The 24,819-nt window shown below is 52.6% G+C and overlaps 1 protein-coding gene across 1 annotated transcript; it reads left to right on the top strand.

Moving 5' to 3' along the window:
- Window positions 1-14,818: 14,818 nt before the first annotated feature.
- On the top strand, window positions 14,819-24,466 carry LOC137347402 (piercer of microtubule wall 1 protein-like). The gene is made up of 3 exons (XM_068011838.1): window positions 14,819-14,996; window positions 23,341-23,419; window positions 24,145-24,466. Exons 1-3 carry the CDS (start codon window positions 14,842-14,844, stop codon window positions 24,331-24,333), a joined length of 423 nt encoding a protein of 140 aa, XP_067867939.1. The 5' UTR covers window positions 14,819-14,841; the 3' UTR covers window positions 24,334-24,466.
- The last annotated feature ends 353 nt before the right edge of the window (window positions 24,467-24,819 follow it).

Here is a 24,819-nt window from a genome sequence, read left to right as displayed (position 1 = left end):
GGCGGTAGGTGGGGTGTCTGAGTAGGACTGGAACAAGGAATATTCCACAGAAATAACTAGGACCCATGTGGGTACACATAGCAACATCTTTTACTTGGAGGAAGTGAGATGAGTCAAAGGAGAAGTGGGGGATCGGGTGCAGAGGAATTGACTCATAGTGAAGAGGATATAGTTAGGGCCAGGAAACTGGGAACTGGTAAAGTGCTGGAAGGCATCTGAAGGGTCACGGATGTAGGTGGGAAGAGACTGGACAAGAGGAGATAAAGTAGAGTCAGGATAGGAAGAAATCAGTTCAGTGGGCAAGAATAGACTGAAACAAGGGGTTTACCAAGACAGTCCTGTTTGTGGAATTTGGGAAGGAGGTAGAAGTGGGCCATAGTGGGTTGGTGCAACTATGAGGTTGGAGGCCATGGAGAAAAGATCTCCAGAGGAGATGAGATCAGTGGCAGACCTGGAGACAAAGGCTTGATGTTCGGTGGTGGGGACATGGTCCAAGGGAGGTAGAAGGAAGTGTCAAAAAGTTGGCATTCGGCCTGTGTGAGGTAGAGATCGGTACGCCAGAGAACAACGACACCACCCTTGTCAGCAGGTTTGATGATGAAGTTAGGGTTAGATCTGGAGTGCAGCAAATTCAGAGGGAGACAGGTTAGAGTGAGCGAGAGGAGCGGAGAAATTGAGATGGCTGATGTCACATCGGCAGTTCTCAATGAAAAGATCAAGAAAGGTAAGAGGCCAGAGGAGGGGTCTGGTTGAAGGAGAATACTGGAGATGGGAGAGGACTCCTGGCCAAAGAAGTGGACACAGAGGCGAAGGCGATGGACAAAGAGCCCAGTGTCGAGCCAAGCTCAGAATTCATTCAGGTGGGGACACAAGGGGATGAAGCTGAGGCCTTTGCTAAGGAGAGATTGTTCAGAGTCAGAGAGAGGAAGGTCGGAGGGTATCGTGAATACACGGCAATGGGTGAGATTGGAAGAAGCGATGGGGTCAGAGGGAAATGAAGGGGAAGAAGGATCCTGAGGGGTGTAGGTATACAAGTTGCTGAAGCTTGTGATCATTCATAACTGAAAGACAAAAAAATGTTTTTGTTAAGGCGTCAGATTAGACAAAGGATGGAATGAAACTGTGTGAAAGGACAGCGTTGACATAGAGTGAGTCATGCTGTTGAAGAGGGAGAATAAGGGCATGCATGTCATGGTGTATGGCACTCAGAATGCGCCAAGAACAGCAGATCAAAGAATGCTGATTGTCTCGGAGATACCTGTAATCATGGATGGATCTGAAACATGAAAGGTGAAATTTATATTGGAATCTATGTGGAATAAATTGGAGCTGGAGACACCTTCATTGCTTTCAGTTTCCCTTCTCATGTTTGACCAGATATCTACCAAGACTTGTTTCCACGGTCACATCTCCCTCCTCAGCAACTGTCTCCAGCTCCACCATGCACACACTGCTCCTGGTCTTGTACCATCAATTCTTTTATCGTTCAATCTTTCTTGTCTTCCACCCTATCACAGACCATCCCTCTTATTCTTTATCGACCCTCCATATTTCATCTGTTTAAAACCTTTTACATTTCTAACTTTTCCCTGTTCTGATGATAGTTATTGAATTGAAACTCTGCTTCTCTCTCCACAGATGCTGCCTGCCCTGCTGAGTATTTCCAGCATTTTTTGTTTTTATGTCAATCTATATTGGTTGATGTTTAAAAAAAAAGCAACTCATGATTTTTGTACCAAATCTCTTGATTTTTAATAGTTTGTCTCCAGATTTATGAGACAGCAGAGTTGGAATTACTGTGTTTGAGTGCTGGGACAGGTTTGAGAGCGAAATGACCTACTGTTACTATGTGTCCTTAGTCCGATTCCCCTCCCCTTTCCCCATTTGGTCCATCAAACTGGTCCTTACTCTATGAAAGAGCTATTGCCTTAGTTCCAATCACCTGCCCTTTAACTGTACGATTTTAAATATATCGGTTACAAATATTTATCCACTTCCTTTTCAAAAGCTGTTATGAATTCTCCTCCCACCAATGTTACTCTCCTGGAAGTACCATCTCTCATTGGGGTTATGAGAAATAGGATCAGGAAAAGGTCATTCAGCTGCTCAAGCTTGCTCTGCCATTCAATAATATCATGGATAATCTTCAACCTCAACTCTACTCTCTCACCTGATCTACATATCCCTTAATCCCCTCAGTGCCCAAAAATCTATCAATCTCAGCCTTGAATAAACTCAATGATGGAGCATCACAGCTCTCTGGGGTAGAGAATTCCAAAGATTTACAACCCTCTGAGTGAAGGAATTTCTCCTCATCTCAGTCCTAAATGGCCAACCCCTTCTCCCGAGACTGTGACCCCGTGTTCTAGACTCTCCAGCCAGGGGGAAACAGCCTCTCACCATCGATCCTGTCAATTCCTCTAAGAATTTTCTACATTTCATTGCGATCACTTCCCATTCTTCTAAACTCCAGAGTGTATAGGCCCAGTTACTCAATCTTTCCTCGTGGGACAGGCCTCTTATCCCAGGAATCAGTCGACTGAACATATGTTCACAATGTTGCAGCCCCTCTCAGTCAAGTATATCCTTCCTTAGGCAAGGAGGCTAAAACCATACAGTTTTGTTTGATTGTACAGACACCCAGCTCCCATCAACATTTTGACCAAGTGCAAATAAATTAATCTGCAGAGAGAGCATCTTACCATCTTTCCTTGATCTTCAATGGCATTACCATCGCTGAATCCGCCACTATCAACATCCTGGGGGTGTAGGGGGGGTGGGTGGTCACTACTGACCAGAAACTGAACTGCATCAGCCACATAAATACTGTGGCTACAAGAGGAGGTCAAAGACTGGGAATTCTGCAGTGATTCCCCAAAGCCTGTCTAACAGCAAAAGGCACAAGTCAGGAGTGTGATAGAATACTCTCCAGTTGCCTGAATGGGTGCAGCTCCAACCACATTCAAGAACTTGACACCATCCAAGACAAAGCAGTCCACTTGATCGGCACCCAGTCCATCACCTTAAACATTCACTCCCTCCACCACCGACACATAGTGGCAGCAGAGTGTACCATCTATAAAATGCACTGCACCTTTGACAGCACCTTCCAAACCCACGATCTCTACAACCTGCAAGGACGAAGCCATCAAACGCATGGGAACACCACCATCTTCAAGTCCCCTTCCAAGCCACACACCATCCTGATTTGGAACTATATCGCTGTTCCTTCATTGTCGCTAGATCAAAATCCTGGAACTCCCTTCCTAACAGCACCCGCACCAGATGGACTGCAGCAGTTCAAAAAGGCAGCTCACCACCACCTTCTCAAGAGCCATTAGGGATAGGCAATAAATTCTGGCCTTGCCAGCGATGCTCACATCCCATGAAATGAATAATTTTAAAAAACCACTCCCAGGGCAGGTACATCACAGGTTAGATACAAGGTTGCAGCCCCTATTTGAGTATCTGAAGGGGCTGCTCCTCAAATTCTGGCTGCACTTCAGTCCCGCGCTCCTGATCTTTGGGCACCCGGTGCGGAGGGGATTGGGCTGGGAGGAGGATCTCCTCGTCGGTCTGCTCCTGGGCCTGGCCAAGGTGGCAATTCACAGGTCCAAGTTGCGGGCCGTCGGGGGGTCCGTCCTCCCCGATTGCCTGCCCCTCTTCCGCGGTTACGTTCGCTCCCAGGTGTCCCTGGAGAAGGAGCATGCGGTGTCCGCCGGTACGCTTGAGGCCTTCCGCGACCGGTGGGCACCGCAGGGACTGGAGTGCATCGTCGACCCGAAAATGGCATTTTAATTTGAGTTTTTGTTTATTTCTGTTTTTAATAAAGTTATTTTAAAAATATAAGTGTGTATATAAAGGGGGCCTGAGGAATAAAGGCCCCCTCGACATAAAATATATAAAAGGGACCTGGGGTATAAAGGCCAGCTTGGAAAAAAAAAGAAGAAAAAAAAATGGGGATTGGCTCCTCTCTGATTGGGAATACTGAGTTAAAAAAAAGGGGGTTAGATACAGAGTAAAAAAAACAAAAAAAAAACAGGTTAGATACAGAATAAAGGCCCCTCTAACTTCACAGGATGTTAAAAAAAAACGGGGGTTGGCTGCTGGCTAATTGGAGGTGCTGAGTGTATCAATGAGGTGCAGCTGACTGTTGCTGTGTGCAGAGGCTGGAGGCTATGTGACTGCTGCAAGAGGGAGAGACTGAGACTGAGACTGAGACTGAGACTGAAAGTAAGGATTTCCATCTGTCTTTTTGTGAGAAGAAAGCAGGAAACTAGAAGAACTGTCAGCTCTTGTGAGTTTGGGTTTTGTAGCCCTTTCATTCATTGTTGGGAGGGGGAAAGGAGTGGGGTTGTTTGTTTGAACAGGGAGCTCCTGTGTTTTAACAGCATTGAATAGGAGCTCCTTCCCCACCCCAACGAGCGAGCCTGGGATAGCTGGAGCTGCCCAGGTGAAGAGACTTTCTCTTAACTGTATAAAGCACATCGGAAGCAGAGTGTGTCTGGGCAGCTACAGCTGTCCCAGGTGAAGACATCGCACCCCCTCCCACCACCAACTGGAAGACCAGCAAAAGGACTGCCTGCATTAACACCAGCAAAGAGACTGATTCCTCCTGACCCTCCTCTCGTTCAGCCTCTCTCCCTAGCCATACCCTCCAGTCTGTGCTTTTTTGCTTTTTGCAATAATTTGTTTTTTGTTATTCCTTTCTCTTGATTTCAATTTTATTTATTTTTCTCTCATCGGTGGACGTGACTCTTCTACCCTATGGCTTCACAGCCTTGTTTGGTGGCGGGGCCCTCCTATGCTGCAGCAGCCGCTCCTGTGGCCCCGGCACCATTTAGAATATTGACAACAAAGCATGGGGTGAAGAGTTACACCCACCCTACCATGACTATTGAGGTTTGCGTTGAGGCAATGCCCGAGGTTGTCGGCCCCTCGGCCATTGTGGCAGCCTCAAAGATGTATGGGAAGGCTGTGTTCTTCCTGAAGACCGAGCGGGCGGTGTCCCTTGCCCTAAGTACGGGGCTCACAGTGGGTGGGACTTTCCTGCCAGTGGACCCTCTGGGGGCCACTGCGCAGCGGGTAATGTTGTCAAACGTCCCACCCTTCATTCCTGATGGGCTCCTCCTCCCCCACCTACACCATCTGGGGGAGGTGAGGTCTGGGATCACCCCAGTTCCGCTCGGTCTTCGGGAGCACAGCCTCCGACATGTCTACCCCTTCTGCCGCCAGCTATTCATGCAGCTGGCGCGGGAGGAGGTCTTAGAGGGCCACTTCAGTGTAGAGTTCCAGGGGACGGCCTACTGCGTCTTTTGGACCTCGGATGGGGCGCGGTGCCACGTCTGCAAGGGGGTGGGGCATGTTCGTAAGAACTGCCCCAACCTCCCGGCCGCTGGCTCCACCTCGGCGGCCCAGGGTGGTTCCACAGCACCTCCTCCCACTCCCCCCACACATCCAACAGACACCGCTCAGTCGGTTCCGGAGGCTGTGATTTTCACAGCCTTCAGCGGGGAGCGGAGTGTCCGTCCGAGTGGAAGGAAGACGCGGAGAAAAAAGAAACATCAAGAGGCGCGTCCCCTGGACACTTTGACACAACCCGAGCCTGAGCTCAGCCCAAAGCCCGTTCCCATGGAATCCACCTGTCCCAGGGCTGGGCTCAGGCCCAGGGTGACTAAAAAGAAAAAAGAGGGTGCGGAGGCGGGGGCCTCTGATGACATGGAGGTCTCTAAGCCTCCGCGCCCTAGTGGGAAAAAGAGGAGAAGGCACCCCTGCACAGAGGTAACAAGGGGCCCAGAGGTGCAGGGTCCATCTGTTGGAGGGGAGCTGTCTCCTGTTTCGGGTCCTCAGGTTCCCCCTGCCACCACCACCAAGGCTGCAAAGTCCGGGCAGCAGCTCCCTATTCCTCAGGATGGAGGGGAGGGGGAGACACCTGTACATGTGGCCCCTCCGGGGGAAGCCAGTGGAGCCCTGCTTGTGGTGGGGGAGCCTGGGGACGCCGCCCATTCTGCCACTGCTACTGGGTCGGGTGCCCTGAGTAGAGGGGAGGGCGGGGCCCCAAAGGGTCGGCCCTCCCAGCCGGAGTCCACCACCAACCAGGAGACACCCGACCCGGTTATAACTGAGAATGCTGCTCCATCTGCTGGGCCTGTGGGTGCTGGCGGATCGGGAGATGGCCTCCTCTCTCCGCCTCCGGTCTCGGCTCCGGCTGGATTTCCGGAGTCGGGAACTTCTGTTCCCCCTGGACCACTCATTGGCCTGGGGACGGAGGTGGAGGGGGATCCTGAACTGCTGGCGCCCACAGGCTCCACTTTCACAGTAGAACCCAGAGAAGACTCCTCCGCCATCGATCCTGGGGGTGGGATCGTGACGGAGGCAGGACCAGCTGGCGCGGCCGGGACGTCCGCCCCACAGTGTGTGGTGGATGTGTCGGCCGCTGGCGGTGACGACCCGGAGGAGGATGGGGATTTGGTGTGGGGCACGGAGGATGACCTTGATTCCATTGCCAGTGAGGTGGTGGAGTCCCTCGTGCCTCCCATCGAATCTCCTTTCATCCCCATGGCAGAACTCCGGGATTTCCTCGCGGCTTGCAGGGGTTGCCCCAATAAAGTTCAGCTGGCCCTCGGCTGTTTGTCGAATCTGGCGCTGATCATCGAGTCCGTCCGTGCCGCCCTCAAGAAAGCGGGCAAACGCACGGGCGTGAAACTGGTTGAGAGGCGCCGTTTTAATGTATTCCTCAATGGGTTGCTGGGGGAGTGGAGGGCCAGGTGCACTTCCACTCCCTCCTCACAGTGAGGTGTTGGTGACGGGTTTTAAGTACCTTTGACATGAAGATAACCATAGCCAGCCTCAACATCAACGGCAGCAGAGGGGCTCACCACAGGTTTCACAATCAGTCCTTATGGAAGGGAGAGACGCGGTGAGCTTTCTGCAGGAAACCCACACCATTCCGGGAGACGAAGCCACCTGGCTCCTGGAGTGGCAGGGTGGGGTCTACATGAGTCACCTCACCCCTATTTCTAGTGGGGTGGCTATCTTGTTGGCCCCGACTTTTCAGCCAGAGATCTTGGGGGTCAAGGAGCTAGTGCCGGGCCGCTTGCTCCACCTCGCCGTTCGCCTGGGTAGCGTGCCGCTCCACTTTGTGAACGTGTACGCGCCCAGGCCCGGCGCGTTGCAAGCGCGCTTCTTTGAGCTCCATCGATAGCGGCAAGTGCATCATCCTCGGGGGGGATTTTAACTGCGCCCTCGAGGTGGGGGATCGCTCCGGTCCCCAGCGCGGCCAAGCGTCGGTGGAGAAGTTGAGGGACTGATCAGCTCCCTTAACTTGGTGGACGTCTGGCGGAATCTCCATCCCGACTCCAGCGCCTTCACGTGGAGGTCTGGAGGAGGAGGGTCCCGAATCGACCGCCTCTACATTTCGCAGGCGTACGTCTCCCGCGTCTCGGCGGCCTCCATGCGGCTGGTGCCGTGCTCGGACCACCGCCTGGTGTGAGCGGAGTTCACTCCGCTCCGCACGCGGGCGGGTTCCGTGTACTGGCACTTTAACAACCGGCTGCTGGAGGACGTGCGATTTCGGGACTCGTTCTGTCGATTCTGGGCCAACTGGAGAAGGAAGCAGGGGGGCTTCCCCTCCTTGAGGCTATGGTGGGATGTGGGCAAGACTCACATCTGCGTCTTCTGTCAGGAGTACGCGAAGGGGTCGACCAAGAGGCGGGAAGCCGAGATCGAGCGCCTTGGGAGGGAGGTGCTCGACTTGGAGTCCCGCCTCGGTCATGTCGTCGTGGACCCGGCCCTGTGGCAGGCGTACAAAGAGAAGAAGGGCGCGCTGAGGGACCTGCAGCTCATAGGGTCCCGAGGCGCGTACGTGAGGTCGCGGATCCGGATCCTGGAAGATTTGAACCGCGCCTCACCCTTCTGCTACTCGCTGGAAAAATGGCGGGGGGTCCATAAACAGCTCGTTGAGCTGCTGGCCGACGACGGATCCTCCATCACGGATCCGGAGGGAATGGGCCTCCTGGTCCGTACTTATTACAGTGCGATGTTCTCTCCGAATCCGTCCAGCGAGGATGCGCGCAGAGTTTTGTGGGAGGACCTGCTGCAGGTAAGCCCGGAGGGCGCTGAATGATTGGAGGCTCCGCTCACGTTGGCAGAGCTGACTGGCGCCCTCCACCAGCTCTCGAGGGGCAAATCCCCAGGGTGGATGGGTTGACCGTGGAGTTCCTCCGGGCGTTCTGGGACGTCCTGGGGGACGATTACGCACGGGTCCTGGGGGAAAGCCTGGCGACTGTGGAGATGCCCCTCTCGTGGCGCAGGGCGGTCATCGTCCTAATGCCGAAGAGGGGTGATCTCTGCCTGCTTAAAAACTAGTGTCCGGTCTCCCTCCTCAGCACGGATTATAAGATCTTTGCCGGGGCTATGTTTACCCGCCTGGGCTCCGTGCTGGCCCACATGATCCACCCCGACCAGTCCTACACGGTCCCGGGCCGGTCCATCCAGGACAACATCCACCTGGTCTGGGACCTGATCCATCTTTCCCAGAGGACTGGTCAGTTGGTCGCCTTTCTCTCCCTCGATCAGGAGAAGGCGTTAGACAGGGTGGATCACGAATACCTTTTCGGGACTCTGCGCGCTTTCGGACTCGGGCCGCATTTCGTGGCCCGGGTCTGACTTTTATACGCCGCCGCAGAGTGTCTAGTCAAAGTTAACGGGTCCTTGACGGCGCCCCTTCGCTTTGGGAGAGGAGTGCGTCAGGGATGCCCCATGTCCGGCCAATTGTATACCATCTGCGTGGAGCCCATCCTGTGTCTGCTTCGCAGGAGGTTGACGGGATTGGCTCTGCGCGAGCCGGCCATGCGGGTCGTCCTCTCGGCTTGCGCCGACGACGTGCTCCTCGCAATCACAGATCCCGTTGACTTGCGGAGGATGCGCAACTGCCAGCAGACCTTTTCTGCCGCGTCCTCCGCGAGGATCAATTGGGAGAAATGTTCTGGACTCCTGGTGGGTCAGTGGCGGGTGGACTCCCTGCCGGAGGACATGACACCTTTTACGCACCTCCTCTATCTGGGAGTCCACCTTAGCCCCGCTGAGGAAGCCTGGCCGGCAAACTGGCTTGAGTTGGAGGCGAAAGTCACCGCTCGGCTGGGGCGCTGGACAGGACTGCTCCGAGTGCTTTCCTACAGGGGTCGAGCGCTGGTCATAAACCAACTGGTGGCCTCCATGTTGTGGTAACGGTTGGCCACTTTGGCCCCGCCCCCTGTATTTGTCAACAAGATCCAGAAGAAACTCGTCGATTTCTTCTGGGGCAAGAGGAAACACTGGGTCTCTGCCGCAGTCCTGAGTCTCCCGATTGAGGAGGGCGGTCAGTCGCTGGTGTGCGTCCGCACCCAGGGTGCGACTCTCCGCCTTCGGACCCTGCAGAGATACCTGTACGTCGAGCGTCCTCCCAGATGGTGTACGCTGGCGACGTATTTTTTCCGCCAGTGTCACTGCCTTCAAGACGACACGCAGCTCCCGGTGGAGTCCGTTAGCTGCGCCTATCTGAGGGAGTTGCCTGTCTTTTACCGGGATCTATTCAGAGTCTGGAACATGGTCGCCTCCAGTCAGGGCGTTCCCCCGCCGGCGGAGGAGAGCGCCTCGGCTGTCCGGGCGGCCGACTCCGGGGACGATCCGGCGAGCGGAGGAGTAGCCGAAACCCCCGGGTCGCCCCTCACTGCGGGTGGTAAGGGGGCTCGGGAGTGCGGAGCGATCCCGGCCGAGCTGAACCCCGCTCGGCCGGAACTGCTCATCGGACCCAGGCCCCGAAACCCTCCTTGGGAGCCAATCCCAAACAACCCGAGCAGCCTCTCGGAAATGCCCTCCGTGCCATTCCAATCGGCGCGGAGGGGTTTCCTGTACGGGCTGCTCCTGCACACTCTCCACTTCCTCGCCCTCGTCAGCCGGCCGGACACGCCCTGGCGGTCCGTGTGCCATCTGGCGGCGAGGGGAAACCCCGATGGAGGTCTCTCTACGCGGGAGTCTTCCCTCTTTACATCGGGGACCTGGGGTGGAGGGTGTTGCACAGGGCAGTCCTGTGGAATAGACTTTTAAGTAGGTTCATGGACTCCCAGGTGGCCTGTACTTTCTGCGGCCTGGACGAGTCCGTGTTCCATGTATATACGGAGTGTGCGAGGTTGCAGCCCCTATTTGAGTATCTGAAGGAGCTGCTCCTCAAATTCTGGCTGCACTTCAGTCCCACGCTCCTGATCGTTGGGCACCCGGTGCGGAGGGGCTTGGGCCTGGGGGAGGATCTCCTCGTTGGTCTGCTCCTGGGCCTGGCCAAGGTGGCAATTCACAGGTCCAGTTTGCGGGCCGTCGGGGGGTCCGTCCTCCCCGATTGCCTGCCCCTCTTCCGCGGTTACGTTCGCGCCCGGGTGTTCCTGGAGAAGGAGCATGCGGTGTCCGCTGGTACGCCTGAGGCCTTCCACGACCAGGGACTGGAGTGCATTGTCGACGCCAAGAATGGCATTTTAATTTGAGATTTTAGTTTATTTACTGTTTTTAATAAAATTATTTTTATAATATGTATGTAAAAAGGGCCTGAGGAATAAAGGCCTCCTCAACATAGTAAAAACTGGGTTAGATACAGAGTAAAGCTCCCTCTGCACTGTCCCCATCAAACACAAAAAAAGGGGTTAGATACAGAATAAAGCTCTCTTTACACGGTCCCATCAAACACTCTCAGGGCATGCATAGAAAAGCTAAAGTACAATTGAATAACCTTGTGAGTTACTGGAAATGCAAGATTGCAAAAACAATTACTGAAAAGTGGTATTGTGAAATGTTGGGGTATTTAAAGATAATGCGACTTTGAGCAATCATCACTCAGTGTGACATTTGAAGTCCAGGGAACTAAGGGCAAGTCTGCTCAGATTGCAACACCCAGTGTATTGAAAAGTCTGAAAGCGGTTGGTGACCATGCGAAAGAAATGTCCATTTCCAGTAAAGTGGTTCAGGATTGGCTAACCGTCAGAAAGCAGAGAGAAGGAATAAATGCAACAAAAACAAGAAATGCTGGAATCACTCAGCAGGTCTGGCAGCATCTGTGGAAAGAGAAGCAGAGTTAACGTTTCCGGTCAGTGACAGTGTTTCAGATTTCCAGCATCCGCAGTATTTTGCTTTTATTTTAGAAGGAATAAATGGGTCATTTTCAGTTTGGCAGACTTTAACTAATGAGCTGCCACCAGGATCAGTGCTCGGGCCTCAGCGATTTCTAATCTATATCAACGAATGAGAAGAAGGGACTGAGTGTAATATATCCTCGTTTGTTGAAAATACAAAGTTCGATGGGAAAGTTAGCTGCAAGAAGGAAACAGAGGTGACAAAAAGATCTGGACAGGGAAAGAGAGTGGGCAAGAATATGGGAGACGGAGTATTATGTGGGAAAATATAAAGTTACCCAATTTGATAGGAAAAATTAGAAAACGACCATTTTTTACATGGTGGAAGACTTGGAAATGTTCATAGACAGAGGGACTGGGCAGGGGGTGGTCACTATATTCAAAGCACAAAAAGCTAGCTTGGAGACAAAGCAAGTAAATGGTGAATTTGCATTCATCACAAAGGGATAGGAGTTAAGAGTAAAGAAGTCTTACAACAATTCCATAGAGTCTTGGTGAAACCACGCTTGAAGTGCTGAGTACAGTTTTGGACCCCTATTGAAGGAAGGATATATTTGTCTTGGAGGGAGAGCAACGAAGTTTCACTAGACTGATTCATGGGAGAAGGAGATTGACTCTCACTGGGTACTCCTCATAGGACAGTGTGTGTGGGACCCGTACCCCAGTGAGAGTCAGTGTGTGTGGGACCCCTACCCCAGTGAGAGTCAGTGTGTGTGGGACCCGTACCCCAGTGAGAGTCAGTGTGTGTGGGACCCCTACCCCAGTGAGAGTCAGTGTGTGTGGGACCCGTACCCCAGTGAGAGTCAGTGTGTGTGGGACACATGCCCCAGTGAGAGTCAGTGTGTGTGGGACCCGTACCCCAGTGAGAGTCAGTGTGTGTGGGACCCGTACCCCAGTGAGAGTCAGTGTGTGTGGGACCCGTACCCCAGTGAGAGTCAGTGTGTGTGGGACCCGTACCCCAGTGAGAGTCAGTGTGTGTGGGACCCGTACCCCAGTGAGAGTCAGTGTGTGTGGGACCCGTACCCCAGTGAGAGTCAGTGTGTGTGGGACACATGCCCCAGTGAGAGTCAGTGTGTGTGGGACCCCTACCCCAGTGAGAGTCAGTGTGTGTGGAACTCGTACCCCTGTAGGAGTGTACACAAAAGTCCGAGTGTATCAAGCCTGTGTCCTCAGTACCTTGCTCTACGGCAGTGAGGCCTGGACAACGTATGTCAGCCAAGAGCGACGTCTCAATTCATTCCATCTTCGCTGCCGCCGGAGAATCCTTGGCATCAGGTGGCAGGACCGTATCTCCAACACAGAAGTCCTCGAGACGGCCAACAGCCCCAGCATATACACCCTACTGAGCCAGCGGCGCTTGAGATGGCTTGGCCATGTGAGCCGTATGGAAGATGGCAGGATCCCCAAGGACACATTGTACAGTGAGCTCGTCACTGGTCGCAGACCCACTGGCCGTCCATGTCTCCGCTTTAAAGACGTCTGCAAACGCGACATGAAGTCCTGTGACATTGATCACAAGTCGTGGGAGTCAGTTGCCAGCGATCGCCAGAGCTGGTGGACAGCCATAAAGGCGGGGCTAAAGTGTGGCGAGTCGAAGAGACTTAGCAGTTGGCAGGAAAAAAGACAAGCGCAAGGGGAGAGCCAACTCTGTAACAGCCCCGACAACCAATTTTATCTGTAGCACCTGTGGAAGAGTCTGTCACTCTAGAATTGGCCTTTACAGCCACTCCAGGCGCTACTTCACAAACCACTGACCACCTCCAGGCGATTACCCATTGTCTCTCGAGACAAGGAGGCCAAAGAAGAAGAAGAAGTAGAAGCCAGTATGTGTGGGACCCGTACCCCAGTGAGAGTCAGTGTATGTGGGACCCGTACCCCAGTGAGAGTCAGTGTGTGTGGAACCCGTACCTCAGTGAGAGACAGTGTGTGTGGAACCCGTACCCCAGTGAGAGTCAGTGTGTGTGGGACCCGTACCCCAGTGAGAGTCAGTGTGTGTGGAACCCGTACCCCAGTGAGAGTCAGTGTGTGTGGGACCCGTACCCCAGTGAGAGTCAGTGTGTGTGGAACCCGTACCCCAGTGAGAGTCAGTGTATGTGGGACCCGTACCCCAGTGAGAGTCAGTGTGTGTGGGACCCGTACCCCGGTGAGAGTCAGTGTGTGTGGGACCCGTACCCCGGTGAGAGTCAGTGTGTGTGGGACCCGTACCCCGGTGAGAGTCAGTGTGTGTGGAACCCGTACCCCAGTGAGAGTCAGTGTGTGTGGAACCCGTACCCCAGTGAGAGTCAGTGTGTGTGGAACCCGTACCCCAGTGAGAGTCAGTGTGTGTGGAACCCATACCCCAGTGAGAGTCAGTGTGTGTGGAACCCGTACCCCAGTGAGAGTCAGTGTGTGTGGGCCCCGTACCCCAGTGACAGTCAGTGTGTGTGGGACCCGTACCCCAGTGAGAGTCAGTGTGTGTGGAACCCGTACCCCAGTGAGAGTCAGTGTGTGTGGAACCCGTACCCCAGTGACAGTCAGTGTGTGTGGGACCCGGACCCCAGTGAGAGTCAATGTGTGTGGGACCCGTACCCCAGTGAGAGTCAGTGTGTGTGGGACCTGTACCCCGGTGAGAGTCAGTGTGTGTGGGACCCGTACCCCGGTGAGAGTCAGTGTGTGTGGGACCCGTACCCCGGTGAGAGTCAGTGTGTGTGGAACCCGTACCCCAGTGAGAGTCAGTGTGTGTGGAACCCATACCCCAGTGAGAGTCAGTGTGTGTGGAACCCGTACCCCAGTGAGAGTCAGTGTGTGTGGGACCCGTACCCCAGTGAGAGTCAGTGTGTGTGGGCCCCGTACCCCAGTGAGAGTCAGTGTGTGTGGAACCCGTATCCCAGTGAGAGTCAGTGTGTGTGGAACCCGTACCCCAGTGACAGTCAGTGTGTGTGGGACCCGTACCCCAGTGAGAGTCAATGTGTGTGGGACCCGTACCCCAGTGACAGTCAGTGTGTGTGGGACCCGGACCCCAGTGAGAGTCAATGTGTGTGGGACCCGTACCCCAGTGACAGTCAGTGTGTGTGGGACCCGGACCCCAGTGAGAGTCAATGTGTGTGGGACCCGTACCCCAGTGAGAGTCAGTGTGTGTGGGACCCGGACCCCAGTGAGAGTCAATGTGTGTGGGACCCGTACCCCAGTGAGAGTCAGTGTGTGTGGGACCCGGACCCCAGTGACAGTCAGTGTGTGTGGGACCCGGACCCCAGTGAGAGTCAGTGTGTGTGGGACCCGTACCCCAGTGAGAGTCAGTGTGTGTGGGACCCGGACCCCAGTGACAGTCAGTGTGTGTGGGACCCGGACCCCAGTGAGAGTCAGTGTGTGTGGGACCCGGACCCCAGTGACAGTCAGTGTGTGTGGGACCCGTACCCCAGTGAGAGTCAGTGTGTGTGGGACCCCTACCCCAGTGAGAGTCAGTGTGTGTGGGACCCGTACCCCAGTGAGAGTCAGTGTGTGTGGGACCCGTACCCCAGTGAGAGTCAGTGTGTGTGGGACCCCTACCCCAGTGAGAGTCAGTGTGTGTGGGACCCGTACTCCAGTGCGAGTCAGTGTGCGGATGGGACTCTCCCATTGGTTGTTGAGGCACTTCCTGTCTGGATGATGTATCGGAGTGTTGGCAGGACGCGGTTGCCTGGTAACAGGTTTGTTGCAGTTGGTGGCCATGTCTCTGTGCGGAGTAAAGGAACCGACAGTGAAATACCTGAAGACAACACCGGACCCCGAGCCCCCCGCCCCGGCCCGGACCAGTCAGTACTACCGGGTAAAACCCGGACTCCCCGAGAGATTCGAGCATCCGAACTGCTTCCAGGGATACGGGTACGGGGGAAGGGATTAATCCGGGAGAGGGATTCAGGGACTGGGATCGGGATATTCACTTGACAGGACGTTGCTTTTCACACAGTGATCAACATGTGGACCAAACTCTGGGTCCGGTCCAGGTTTTCTAACACGGGTTATCCATGTATGTGTGTTTGGAGAGTTCAGTGGGTGATATCCTATGTTGGATTATTAGATCTCTGTACTTATTGCCATTTCTGTCCCTGTACATTAATAAACCACGTTTACTGCTTTGAGTATCTGTTCCCCTGACTGTGGCTGTGTGTTCAGAAGTTAGGAGAAAACTCCTGACACAGTCAGTATTTACAGGGGTTCCCGGGGAGTGTGTCAGTATTTACAGGGGGTTCCCGGGGAGTGTGTCAGTATTTACAGGGGGTTCCCGGGTAGTGTGTCAGTATTTACAGGGGGTTCCCGGGGAGTGTGTCAGTATTTACAGGGGGTTCCCGGGGAGTGTGTCAGTATTTACAGGGGGTTCCCGGGGAGTGTGTCAGTATTTACAGGGGGTTCCCGGGTAGTGTGTCAGTATTTACAGGGGGTTCCCGGGGAGTGTGTCAGTATTTACAGGGGGTTCCCGGGGAGTGTGTCAGTATTTACAGGGGGTTCCCGGGGAGTGTGTCAGTATTTACAGGGGGTTCCCGGGGAGTGTGTCAGTATTTACAGGGGGTTCCCGGGGAGTGTGTCAGTATTTCCAGGGGGTTCCCGGGGAGTGTGTCAGTATTTCCAGGGGGTTCCCGGGAGTGTGTCAGTATTTACAGGGGGACCCGGGGAGTGTGTCAGTATTTACAGGGGGTTCCCGGGGAGTGTTTCAGTATTTACAGGGGGTTCCCGGGAGTGTGTCAGTATTTACAGGGGGACCCGGGGAGTGTGTCAGTATTTACAGGGGGTTCCCGGGGAGTGTTTCAGTATTTACAGGGGGACCCGGGGAGTGTGTCAGTATTTACAGGGGGTTCCCGGGTAGTGTGTCAGTATTTACAGGGGGTTCCCGGGGAGTGTGTCAGTATTTACAGGGGGTTCCCGGGGAGTGTGTCAGTATTTACAGGGGGTTCCCGGGGAGTGTGTCAGTATTTACAGGGGGTTCCCGGGGAGTGTGTCAGTATTTACAGGGGGTTCCCGGGGAGTGTGTCAGTATTTACAGGGGGTTCCCGGGGAGTGTGTCAGTATTTACAGGGGGTTCCCGGGGAATGTGTCAGTATTTACAGGGGGACCCGGGGAGTGTGTCAGTATTTACAGGGGGTTCCCGGGGAGTGTGTCAGTATTTACAGGGGATCCCCGGGAGTTTGTCATTCTTTACAGGGAGTTCCCGGGGAGTGTGTCAGTATTTACAGGGGATCCCCGGGAGTGTGTCAGTATTTACAGGGGATCCCCGGGAGTGTGTCAGTATTTACAGGGGATCCCCGGGAGTGTGTCATTCTTTACAGGGAGTTCCCGGGGAGTGTGTCAGTATTTACAGGGGGTTCCCGGGGAGTGTGTCAGTATTTACAGGGGATCACCGGGCGTGTGTCAGTATTTACAGGGGATCCCCGGGAGTGTGTCAGTATTTACAGGGGGTCACCGGGAGTGTGTCATTATTTACAGGGGGACCCGGGGAGTGTGTCAGTATTTACAGGGGGTTCCCGGGGAGTGTGTCTGTATTTACAGGGGAACCCAGGGAGTGTGTCAGTATTTACAGGGGATCCCCGGGAGTGTGTCATTCTTTACAGGGAGTTCCCGGGGAGTGTGTCATTCTTTACAGGGGGTCACCGGGAGTGTGTCATTATTTACAGGGGGTCACCGGGAGTGTGTCAGTATTTACAGGGGGTCACCGGGAGTGTGTCATTATTTACAGGGGGTCACCGGGAGTGTGTCAGTATTTACAGGGGATCCCCGGGAGTGTGTCAGTATTTACAGGGGATCCCCGGGAGTGTGTCAGTATTTACAGGGGATCCCCGGCAGTGTGTCAGTATTTACAGGGGATCCCCGGCAGTGTGTCAGTATTTACAGGGGATCCCCGGGAGTGTGTCAGTATTTACAGGGGATCCCCGGCAGTGTGTCAGTATTTACAGGGGATCCCCGGCAGTGTGTCAGTATTTACAGGGGATCCCCGGGAGTGTGTCAGTATTTACAGGGGGTCACCGGGAGTGTGTCAGTATTTACAGGGGATCCCCGAGAGTGTGTCAGTATTTACAGGGGATCCCCGGGAGTGTGTCAGTATTTACAGGGGATCCCCGGGAGTGTGTCAGTATTTACAGGGGATCCCCGGCAGTGTGTCAGTATTTACAGGGGGACCCGGGAGTGTGTCAGTATTTACGGGGGATCCCCGGCAGTGTGTCAGTATTTACAGGGGGACCCGGGAGTGTGTCAGTATTTACAGGGGATCCCCGGGAGTGTGTCAGTATTTACAGGGGGGTCACCGGGAGTGTGTCAGTATTTACAGGGGATCCCCGGGAGTGTGTCAGTATTTACAGGGGATCCCCGGGAGTGTGTCAGTATTTACAGGGGATCCCCGGCAGTGTGTCAGTATTTACAGGGGGACCCGGGGAGTGTGTCAGTATTTACAGGGGGTCCTGGGGAGTGTGTCTGTATTTACAGGGGAACCCGGGGAGTGTGTCAGTATTTACAGGGGATCCTCGGGCAGTGTGTCAGTATTTACAGGGGATCCCTGGGAGTGTGTCAGTATTTACAGGGGATCCTCGGGCAGTGTGTCAGTATTTACAGGGGATCCCCGGGAGTGTGTCAGTATTTACAGGGGATCCCCGGGAGTGTGTCAGTATTTACAGGGGATCCCCGGCAGTGTGTCAGTATTTACAGGGGGACCCGGGGAGTGTGTCAGTATTTACAGGGGGTCCTGGGGAGTGTGTCTGTATTTACAGGGGAACCCGGGGAGTGTGTCAGTATTTACAGGGGATCCTCGGGCAGTGTGTCAGTATTTACAGGGGGTCACCGGGAGTGTGTCAGTATTTACAGGGGATCCCCGGGAGTGTGTCAGTATTTACAGGGGATCCCCGGGCAGTGTGTCAGTATTTACAGGGGGTCACCGGGAGTGTGTCATTATTTACAGGGAGTTCCCGGGAGTGTGTCAGTAATTGCAGGGGGTCACCGGGAGTGTGTCAGTATTTACAGGGGATCCCCGGGCAATGTGTCAGTATTTACAGGGGGTCACCGGGAGTGTGTCATTCTTTACAGGGAGTTCCCGGGGAGTGTGTCAGTTTTTACAGGGGATCACCGGGGATGTGTCAGTATTTACAGGGGATCCCCGGGAGTGTGTCATTATTTACAGGGAGTTCCCGGGGAGTGTGTCAGTATTTACAGGGGGTCCCGGGGAGTGTGTCAGTATTTACAGGGGATCACCGGGGATGTGTCAGTATTTACAGGGGGTCCCCGGGAGTGTGTCAGTATTTACAGGGGATCACCGGGGATGTGTCAGTATTTACAAGGGGTCCCGGGGAGTGTGTCAGTATTTACAGGGGGACCCGGGGAGTGTGTCAGTATTTACAGGGGATCTCCGGGCAGTGTGTCAGTATTTACAGGGGGTTCCCGGGGAGTGTGTCAGTATTTACAGGGGATCCCCGGGCAGTGTGTCATTATTTACAGGGGGTCACCGGGAGTGTGTCAGTATTTACAGGGGATCCCCGGGAGTGTGTCAGTATTTACAGGGGGTCACCGGGAGTGTGTCAGTATTTACAGGGGATCCCCGGGAGTGTGTCATTATTTACAGGGGGTCACCGGGAGTGTGTCAGTATTTACAGGGGGGTCACCGGGAGTGTGTCAGTATTTACAGGGGATCCCCGGGAGTGTGTCATTATTTACAGGGGGTCACCGGGAGTGTGTCAGTATTTACAGGGGATCCCCAGGAGTGTGTCAGTATTTACAGGGGGTCACCGGGAGTGTGTCAGTATTTACAGGGGGTCACCGGGAGTGTGTCAGTATTTACAGGGGATCCCCGGGAGTGTGTCAGTATTTACAGGGGGTCACCGGGAGTGTGTCAGTATTTACAGGGGGGTCACCGGGAGTGTGTCAGTATTTACAGGGGATCCCCGGGAGTGTGTCATTATTTACAGGGGGTCACCGGGAGTGTGTCAGTATTTACAGGGGATCCCCAGGAGTGTGTCAGTATTTACAGGGGGTCACCGGGAGTGTGTCAGTATTTACAGGGGATCCCCGGGAGTGTGTCAGTATTTACAGGGGATCCCCAGGAGTGTGTCAGTATTTACAGGGGATCCCCGGGAGTGTGTCAGTAATTACAGGGGGTCACCAGGAGTGTGTCAGTATTTACAGGGGATCCCCGGGAGTGTGTCAGTATTTACAGGGGATCCCCAGGAGTGTGTCAGTATTTACAGGGGGTCACCGGGAGTGTGTCAGTATTTACAGGGGGTCACCGGGAGTGTGTCAGTATTTACAGGGGATCCCCGGGAGTGTGTCAGTATTTACAGGGGGTCACCGGGAGTGTGTCAGTATTTACAGGGGATCCCCAGGAGTGTGTCAGTATTTACAGGGGGTCACCGGGAGTGTGTCAGTATTTACAGGGGATCCCCAGGAGTGTGTCAGTATTTACAGGGGGTCACCGGGAGTGTGTCAGTATTTACAGGGGATCCCCGGGCAGTGTGTCAGTATTTACAGGGGATCCCCGGGAGTGTGTCAGTATTTACAGGGGATCCCCGGGAGTGTGTCAGTATTTACAGGGGATCCCCGGGAGTGTGTCAGTATTTACAGGAGTCCCGATGTGTTTCGATATTTACAGGGGATTATTGGGAGTGTGTGTTGCTGTTTCACATTAAATCAGAGGACAAGGGGACGGTTACAAAATGAAAAAAGTACAGTTTAGGATAGATATCAAGAAGACCATGCACCTATGGAAGGATATATTGACCCTAAAGTGGATGCAAATTAATCAGAATGATACCAGGCTTTAGAGAGTTAAATTTTGAGTGCCGGTTGCATAGACCCGGCTTGTATTCCCTTGAGTTTAGAAGATTTATTAGAGTTTTTTGAGGATGTAACTAGTAGGGTAGATAAAGGGGAACCAGTAGATATAGTATACTTGGATTTCCAAAAGGCATTCGATAAAGTGCCACACAAAAGGTTATATGCAAGATAAGGGCTCAAGGGAGTAGTGGGTAATATGTTAGAATGGGTGCAGGATTGGTTAATGGACAGAAAGCAGGGATAAATGGGGCAATTTCAAGATGCATGATGTGACTAGTGGAGTGGTGCAAGGATCAGTGCTGGGCCTCAGCTATTTACAATCCATATAATGACTTTGACAAGTCTTGGTCGACTAATGCGTCTAAGTTTAAGAACATACGAACATCGCAGCAGGAGTAGGCCATTCAGCCCATCGAGCCTGCTCCGCCTTTCAATTAGATCATGGCTGATCATCTACCTCAAAGCCACTTTCCTACGCTTTCGCCATATCCCTTGATGTCATTAGTATTCAGATATCTTATCGATTTCTGTCTTGAACATGCTCAATGATTGAGCTTCCACTGTCCTCTGGGGTAGAGAATTCTACAGATTCACCACCCTCTGAGTGGAGAATTTCTTCCTCTTCTCAGTCTAAAATGGCCATCCCTTATTCTGAGACTCTGTCCCTTGGTTCCAGACTCACCAGCCAGGGGAAACATCCTATCTCCATCCATCCTGTCACGCCCTGTAAGAATTTTGTAAGTTTCAATGAGATCACCTCTCATTCTTTGAAACTCTCGAGAATACAGGCCCAGTCTCCTCAATCTCCCTTCATAAGACAAAATCCCACCATCCCAGGGATTAGTCTGGTGAACCTCCATTGCACTCCCTCTATGGCAAGTATATCCTTCCTTAGTTGAGGAGACCAAAATTGTACACAATACTCCAGGTGCAGTCTCATCAAGGCTCTCTACAACTGCAGCAAGACTTCATTACTCCTGTACTCAAAGCCCCTTGTGATGAATGCCAACATACCACTTGCCTTTTTAACTGCTTGCTTTTCTTTTTATTTGTTAATGGGATGTGGGCATCGCTGGCTTGTCAAACATTTATTGCCCATCCCTAATTGTCCACTGAAGGCATTTAAGAGTCAACCACATTGCTGTGGGTAAAGGCCTGCTACCCGACTCGCCGACAAGTGTCGGGTTCGGTTCGGGTCAGGTTGCTCTTCCGGGGCTGGATTTCGGGCTCGGTCCGGGTCCGGGTCGGACACACACAGCAATAATTGCAGTTAAGTGTTTAAAGGGAAAAAACCTACTTGAGCTGCGAGTCCGAGATGTCAAAGAGGGAAACTCCGAGTCTGTGCAGTGAGCGTCTCTATGACGTCATCACGCTCATGCTGCAGCTTCCTGAAGATTGGGAGTCGCAAGGTAAGTAAAGGGAACATTCCAGTGGTCGGGTTAGGAAGAATTGGAGGGACTCGGGCTGGGTTCAGGTCCAATATGGTCCTGTCAGGTTTTTTTTCCCCTGACCTTTAGTTCTGGGTTTGGAGTCACATGTAGACCAGGTAAGGACAGCAAATTTCTTTCCCTAAAGGGCATTAGTGAACCAGATGGCAGGCAACACAGCCTTCTGGACTCTCGCTGAATCTTTGCTGGTGATACAAAGCTAGGTGGGAATGCAGGCTGTGAGGAAGACACAAAGAGGCTGCAAAGAGATTTAAACAGGTTATGTGAGTGGTCAACAAGGTGGCAGATGGAGTATAATGTGGGGAAGTGTGAAGTTATTCACTTTGGTCATAGGAATAGAAAAGCAGAATATTTTTTAAAAGGCATGAAACTACTAAATGTTGATGTTCAGAGGGACTTGGATGTACGAGTACAAGGAACATAAAAGGCCTGTTAACAAAATTGAGGCTTATGGAATAGGAGGGCCAGTGTCCAATTGGATAAAAAATTAGCTTAAGGGCAAAAAACAGCGAGTCGTAGCAAATGGTTGTTTTCAGACTGGAGGGTAGCAGACAGTGGTGTTCCTCCAGGGTCAGGACTGAGACCACTGCTTTTTATAATATATTTATACATAAATGACTTGAATCTTGGAATATAGAGTAGAATCTCAAAGTTTGCTGATGACACCAAACTTAGAGGTACGGCAAACAGTGAGGTCGATATGAACCGCCTACAACAGGATGTAGATAGGCTAGCAGAATGGGCAGAGAGGTGACAGATGGAAATTAATACTGACAAGTGTGAGGTGATGCATTTTGGCAGAAGGAACAGGGAGAGGCAATATACACTTAATGGCACAGTTCTAAAAAGTGTGCAGGAACAGGGGAACCTGGGGGTGCATGTGCATTGATCTTTGAAGGTGGCAGGACATATTGAGAAAGTGGTTAGTAAAGCACATGGGATCCATAAATAGAGGCATTGAGTACAAAAGCAGGGAGGTTATGCTGAACTTTTATAAAACTCTGGTTAGGCTCCAACTGGAGTATTGTGTCCAGTTCTGGTCACCACACTTTAGGAAGGATGAGAGGGTCCATGAGAGAGTGCAGAGATTTACCCTTCCTAACAGCACTGTGGGTGTACCTACCCCACATGGACTGCAGCGGTTCAAGAATACAGCTCACCACCAACTTCTCAAGGGTAATTAGGGATGGGCAATAAATGTTGGCCTTGTCAGCGCATGCCCACATCCCATTAACGAATATTTTAAAAAATTGTTCCAGGGATGGAGGATTTTAGTTACAAGGTTAGGTTGGAAAAGCTGGGTTTTTTCCCCTTAGAACAAAAGAGATTGAGAGGAGATTTAATGGAATTGTACAAGATTATGACAGGCTTAGATAAGTTAGACAAGGAAAAACTGTTCCCATTAACAAGGGCTAGGGGACACAGTTTGAATGTTTTGGGCAGATGATGCAGGGGAAATATGAGGAAGCACTTTATTACACAGCAGGTGGCAATGACCTGGAACTCGCTGCTAAATAAGGGTAGTGGAAGCAGATGATCAAAACTTCAAGAGGAAGTTGGATGGCCACCTGAGAGAAATAGACTTACAGGGGATCAAGACGGCCTCTTTTGTGCCGTAAATGACTCTATGACACACAAAGTTAGCATGCACAACCAGCAAGCAATTAGGAAGGCAAATGGCATGTTGGTCTTCATTGCAAGGGAACTGGAGTACAAGAATAAGGAAGTCTTGCTACAATTGTATAGGGCTTTGGTGTGAGCATAGCTGGAGTAGTGTATGCAGTTTTGGTCTCCATATCTACGGAAGGATATACTTGCCTTGGAGGTGCTAGTTACGGGTTTCTATGGAAAGGTGGGTAGGATGAGCTGAAATGCTTCGCTCAGCGGGAACCCTAGAGATGGTGTCTATATAAATGAACATATGTTTGATATGCGATCATCAATGGAGCTTGTTTTTCATTGACCATTTGCAGATCTCAGCCAACAAATCCGCTCTATCGGACAACCAACCAGACATACGGGAGCCAGCAACCGACCGTCCATGAAATGCCAGTAAGAATGACACTTCCTGAAAACAGCCTGTTTACCGAACTGTGACACTCAGCAGTGGTTGAATAGCCTGTTTGCAGTCACTGTCCAGCTTCGCAAATTCAACACCTGTGGGACCCGTACCCCAGTGAGAGTCAGTGTGTGTGGGACCCGTACCCCAGTGAGAGTCAGTGTGTGTGGGACCCATACCCCAGTGAGAGTCAGTGTGTGTGCGACCCCGTACCCCAGTGAGAGTCAGTGTGTGTGGGACCCGTACCCCAGTGAGAGTCAGTGTGTGTGGAACCCGTACCCCAGTGAGAGTCAGTGTGTGTGGGACCCGTACCCCAGTGAGAGTCAGTGTGTGTGGGACCCGTACCCCAGTGAGAGTCAGTGTGTGTGGGACCCGTACCCCAGTGAGAGTCAGTGTGTGTGGGACCCGTACCCCAGTGAGAGTCAGTGTGTGTGGGACCCGTACCCCAGTGAGAGTCAGTGTGTGTGGGACCCGTACCCCAGTGAGAGTCAGTGTGTGTGGAACCTGCATATATTATTCTTCCTTGGACACAATTCATTCTCAAAGAGGACCGACCCAATTGTCTCCTGAGGACTTGATTGTGGGAGTCTTGGAGGGGGGTCTGGGTCGAAGAGGGATGGGTGTCATTGCTGAGTACTTGTAGCTGATCAGAATGAGGTGTTTGATCTCTATGTCGCCTCTCCCCATAACCATCCCTGCTTATCTCTTGTCGTTCCAGACCAGCTACTTTGCAATATCCCAGAAGCTTTCTGATCACTTAAGTAAATGCGGGATGTACAAGGACAACGGATTAAACGTAGGCACTGAGAAATCCCTGGTCACTGGTCCGGAAAACCTGATCACATTCCAGAACCGTTTGAACTTCCACCGCTCCTACTTTGATGCCGGCCCTTCCTACACGGAATAGTCAGTGGGAGCCCCCTGCTCGTCAGCTGCATGATGTCTACACAACACAGCCCATTCCATGACTATCCAAAATCCTGGGACCACACATTGAAACCCATTTAAATTCACTGTATTAAAATAATTTCTTCAAATAACTATTTAAAGGATTTTTATCTGCTTTTAAACCATTCCTGTTTGTTCAACCATGTTAGCTGGGATTCAATGGGTAGCACTCTTGAGTCAGAGGTCATGGGTTCATAACACATCCAAAGGACACGTGCCCATTTTCCAAGCCTACAATTCCAGTGCAGTACTGAGGGAGTACTGTACTGACGGAGGGTCAGTACTGAGGGAGCGCTGGACTGTCGCAGGGGCAGTACTGAGGGAATGCTGCACTCTTGCAGGGTCAGTACTGAGGGAGTGCCACGCTGTCAGAGGAGCAGTACTGAGGGAGTGCCGCACTGTCGGAGTATCAGTACTGAGGGAACGCTGCACTCTCGGAGGGTCA

Source organism: Heterodontus francisci, chromosome 32, assembly GCF_036365525.1.
Source record: "Heterodontus francisci isolate sHetFra1 chromosome 32, sHetFra1.hap1, whole genome shotgun sequence".
In the NCBI taxonomy this organism is placed as follows: domain Eukaryota; kingdom Metazoa; phylum Chordata; class Chondrichthyes; order Heterodontiformes; family Heterodontidae; genus Heterodontus; species Heterodontus francisci.
This window is presented reverse-complemented; position numbering and strand designations above follow the sequence as displayed.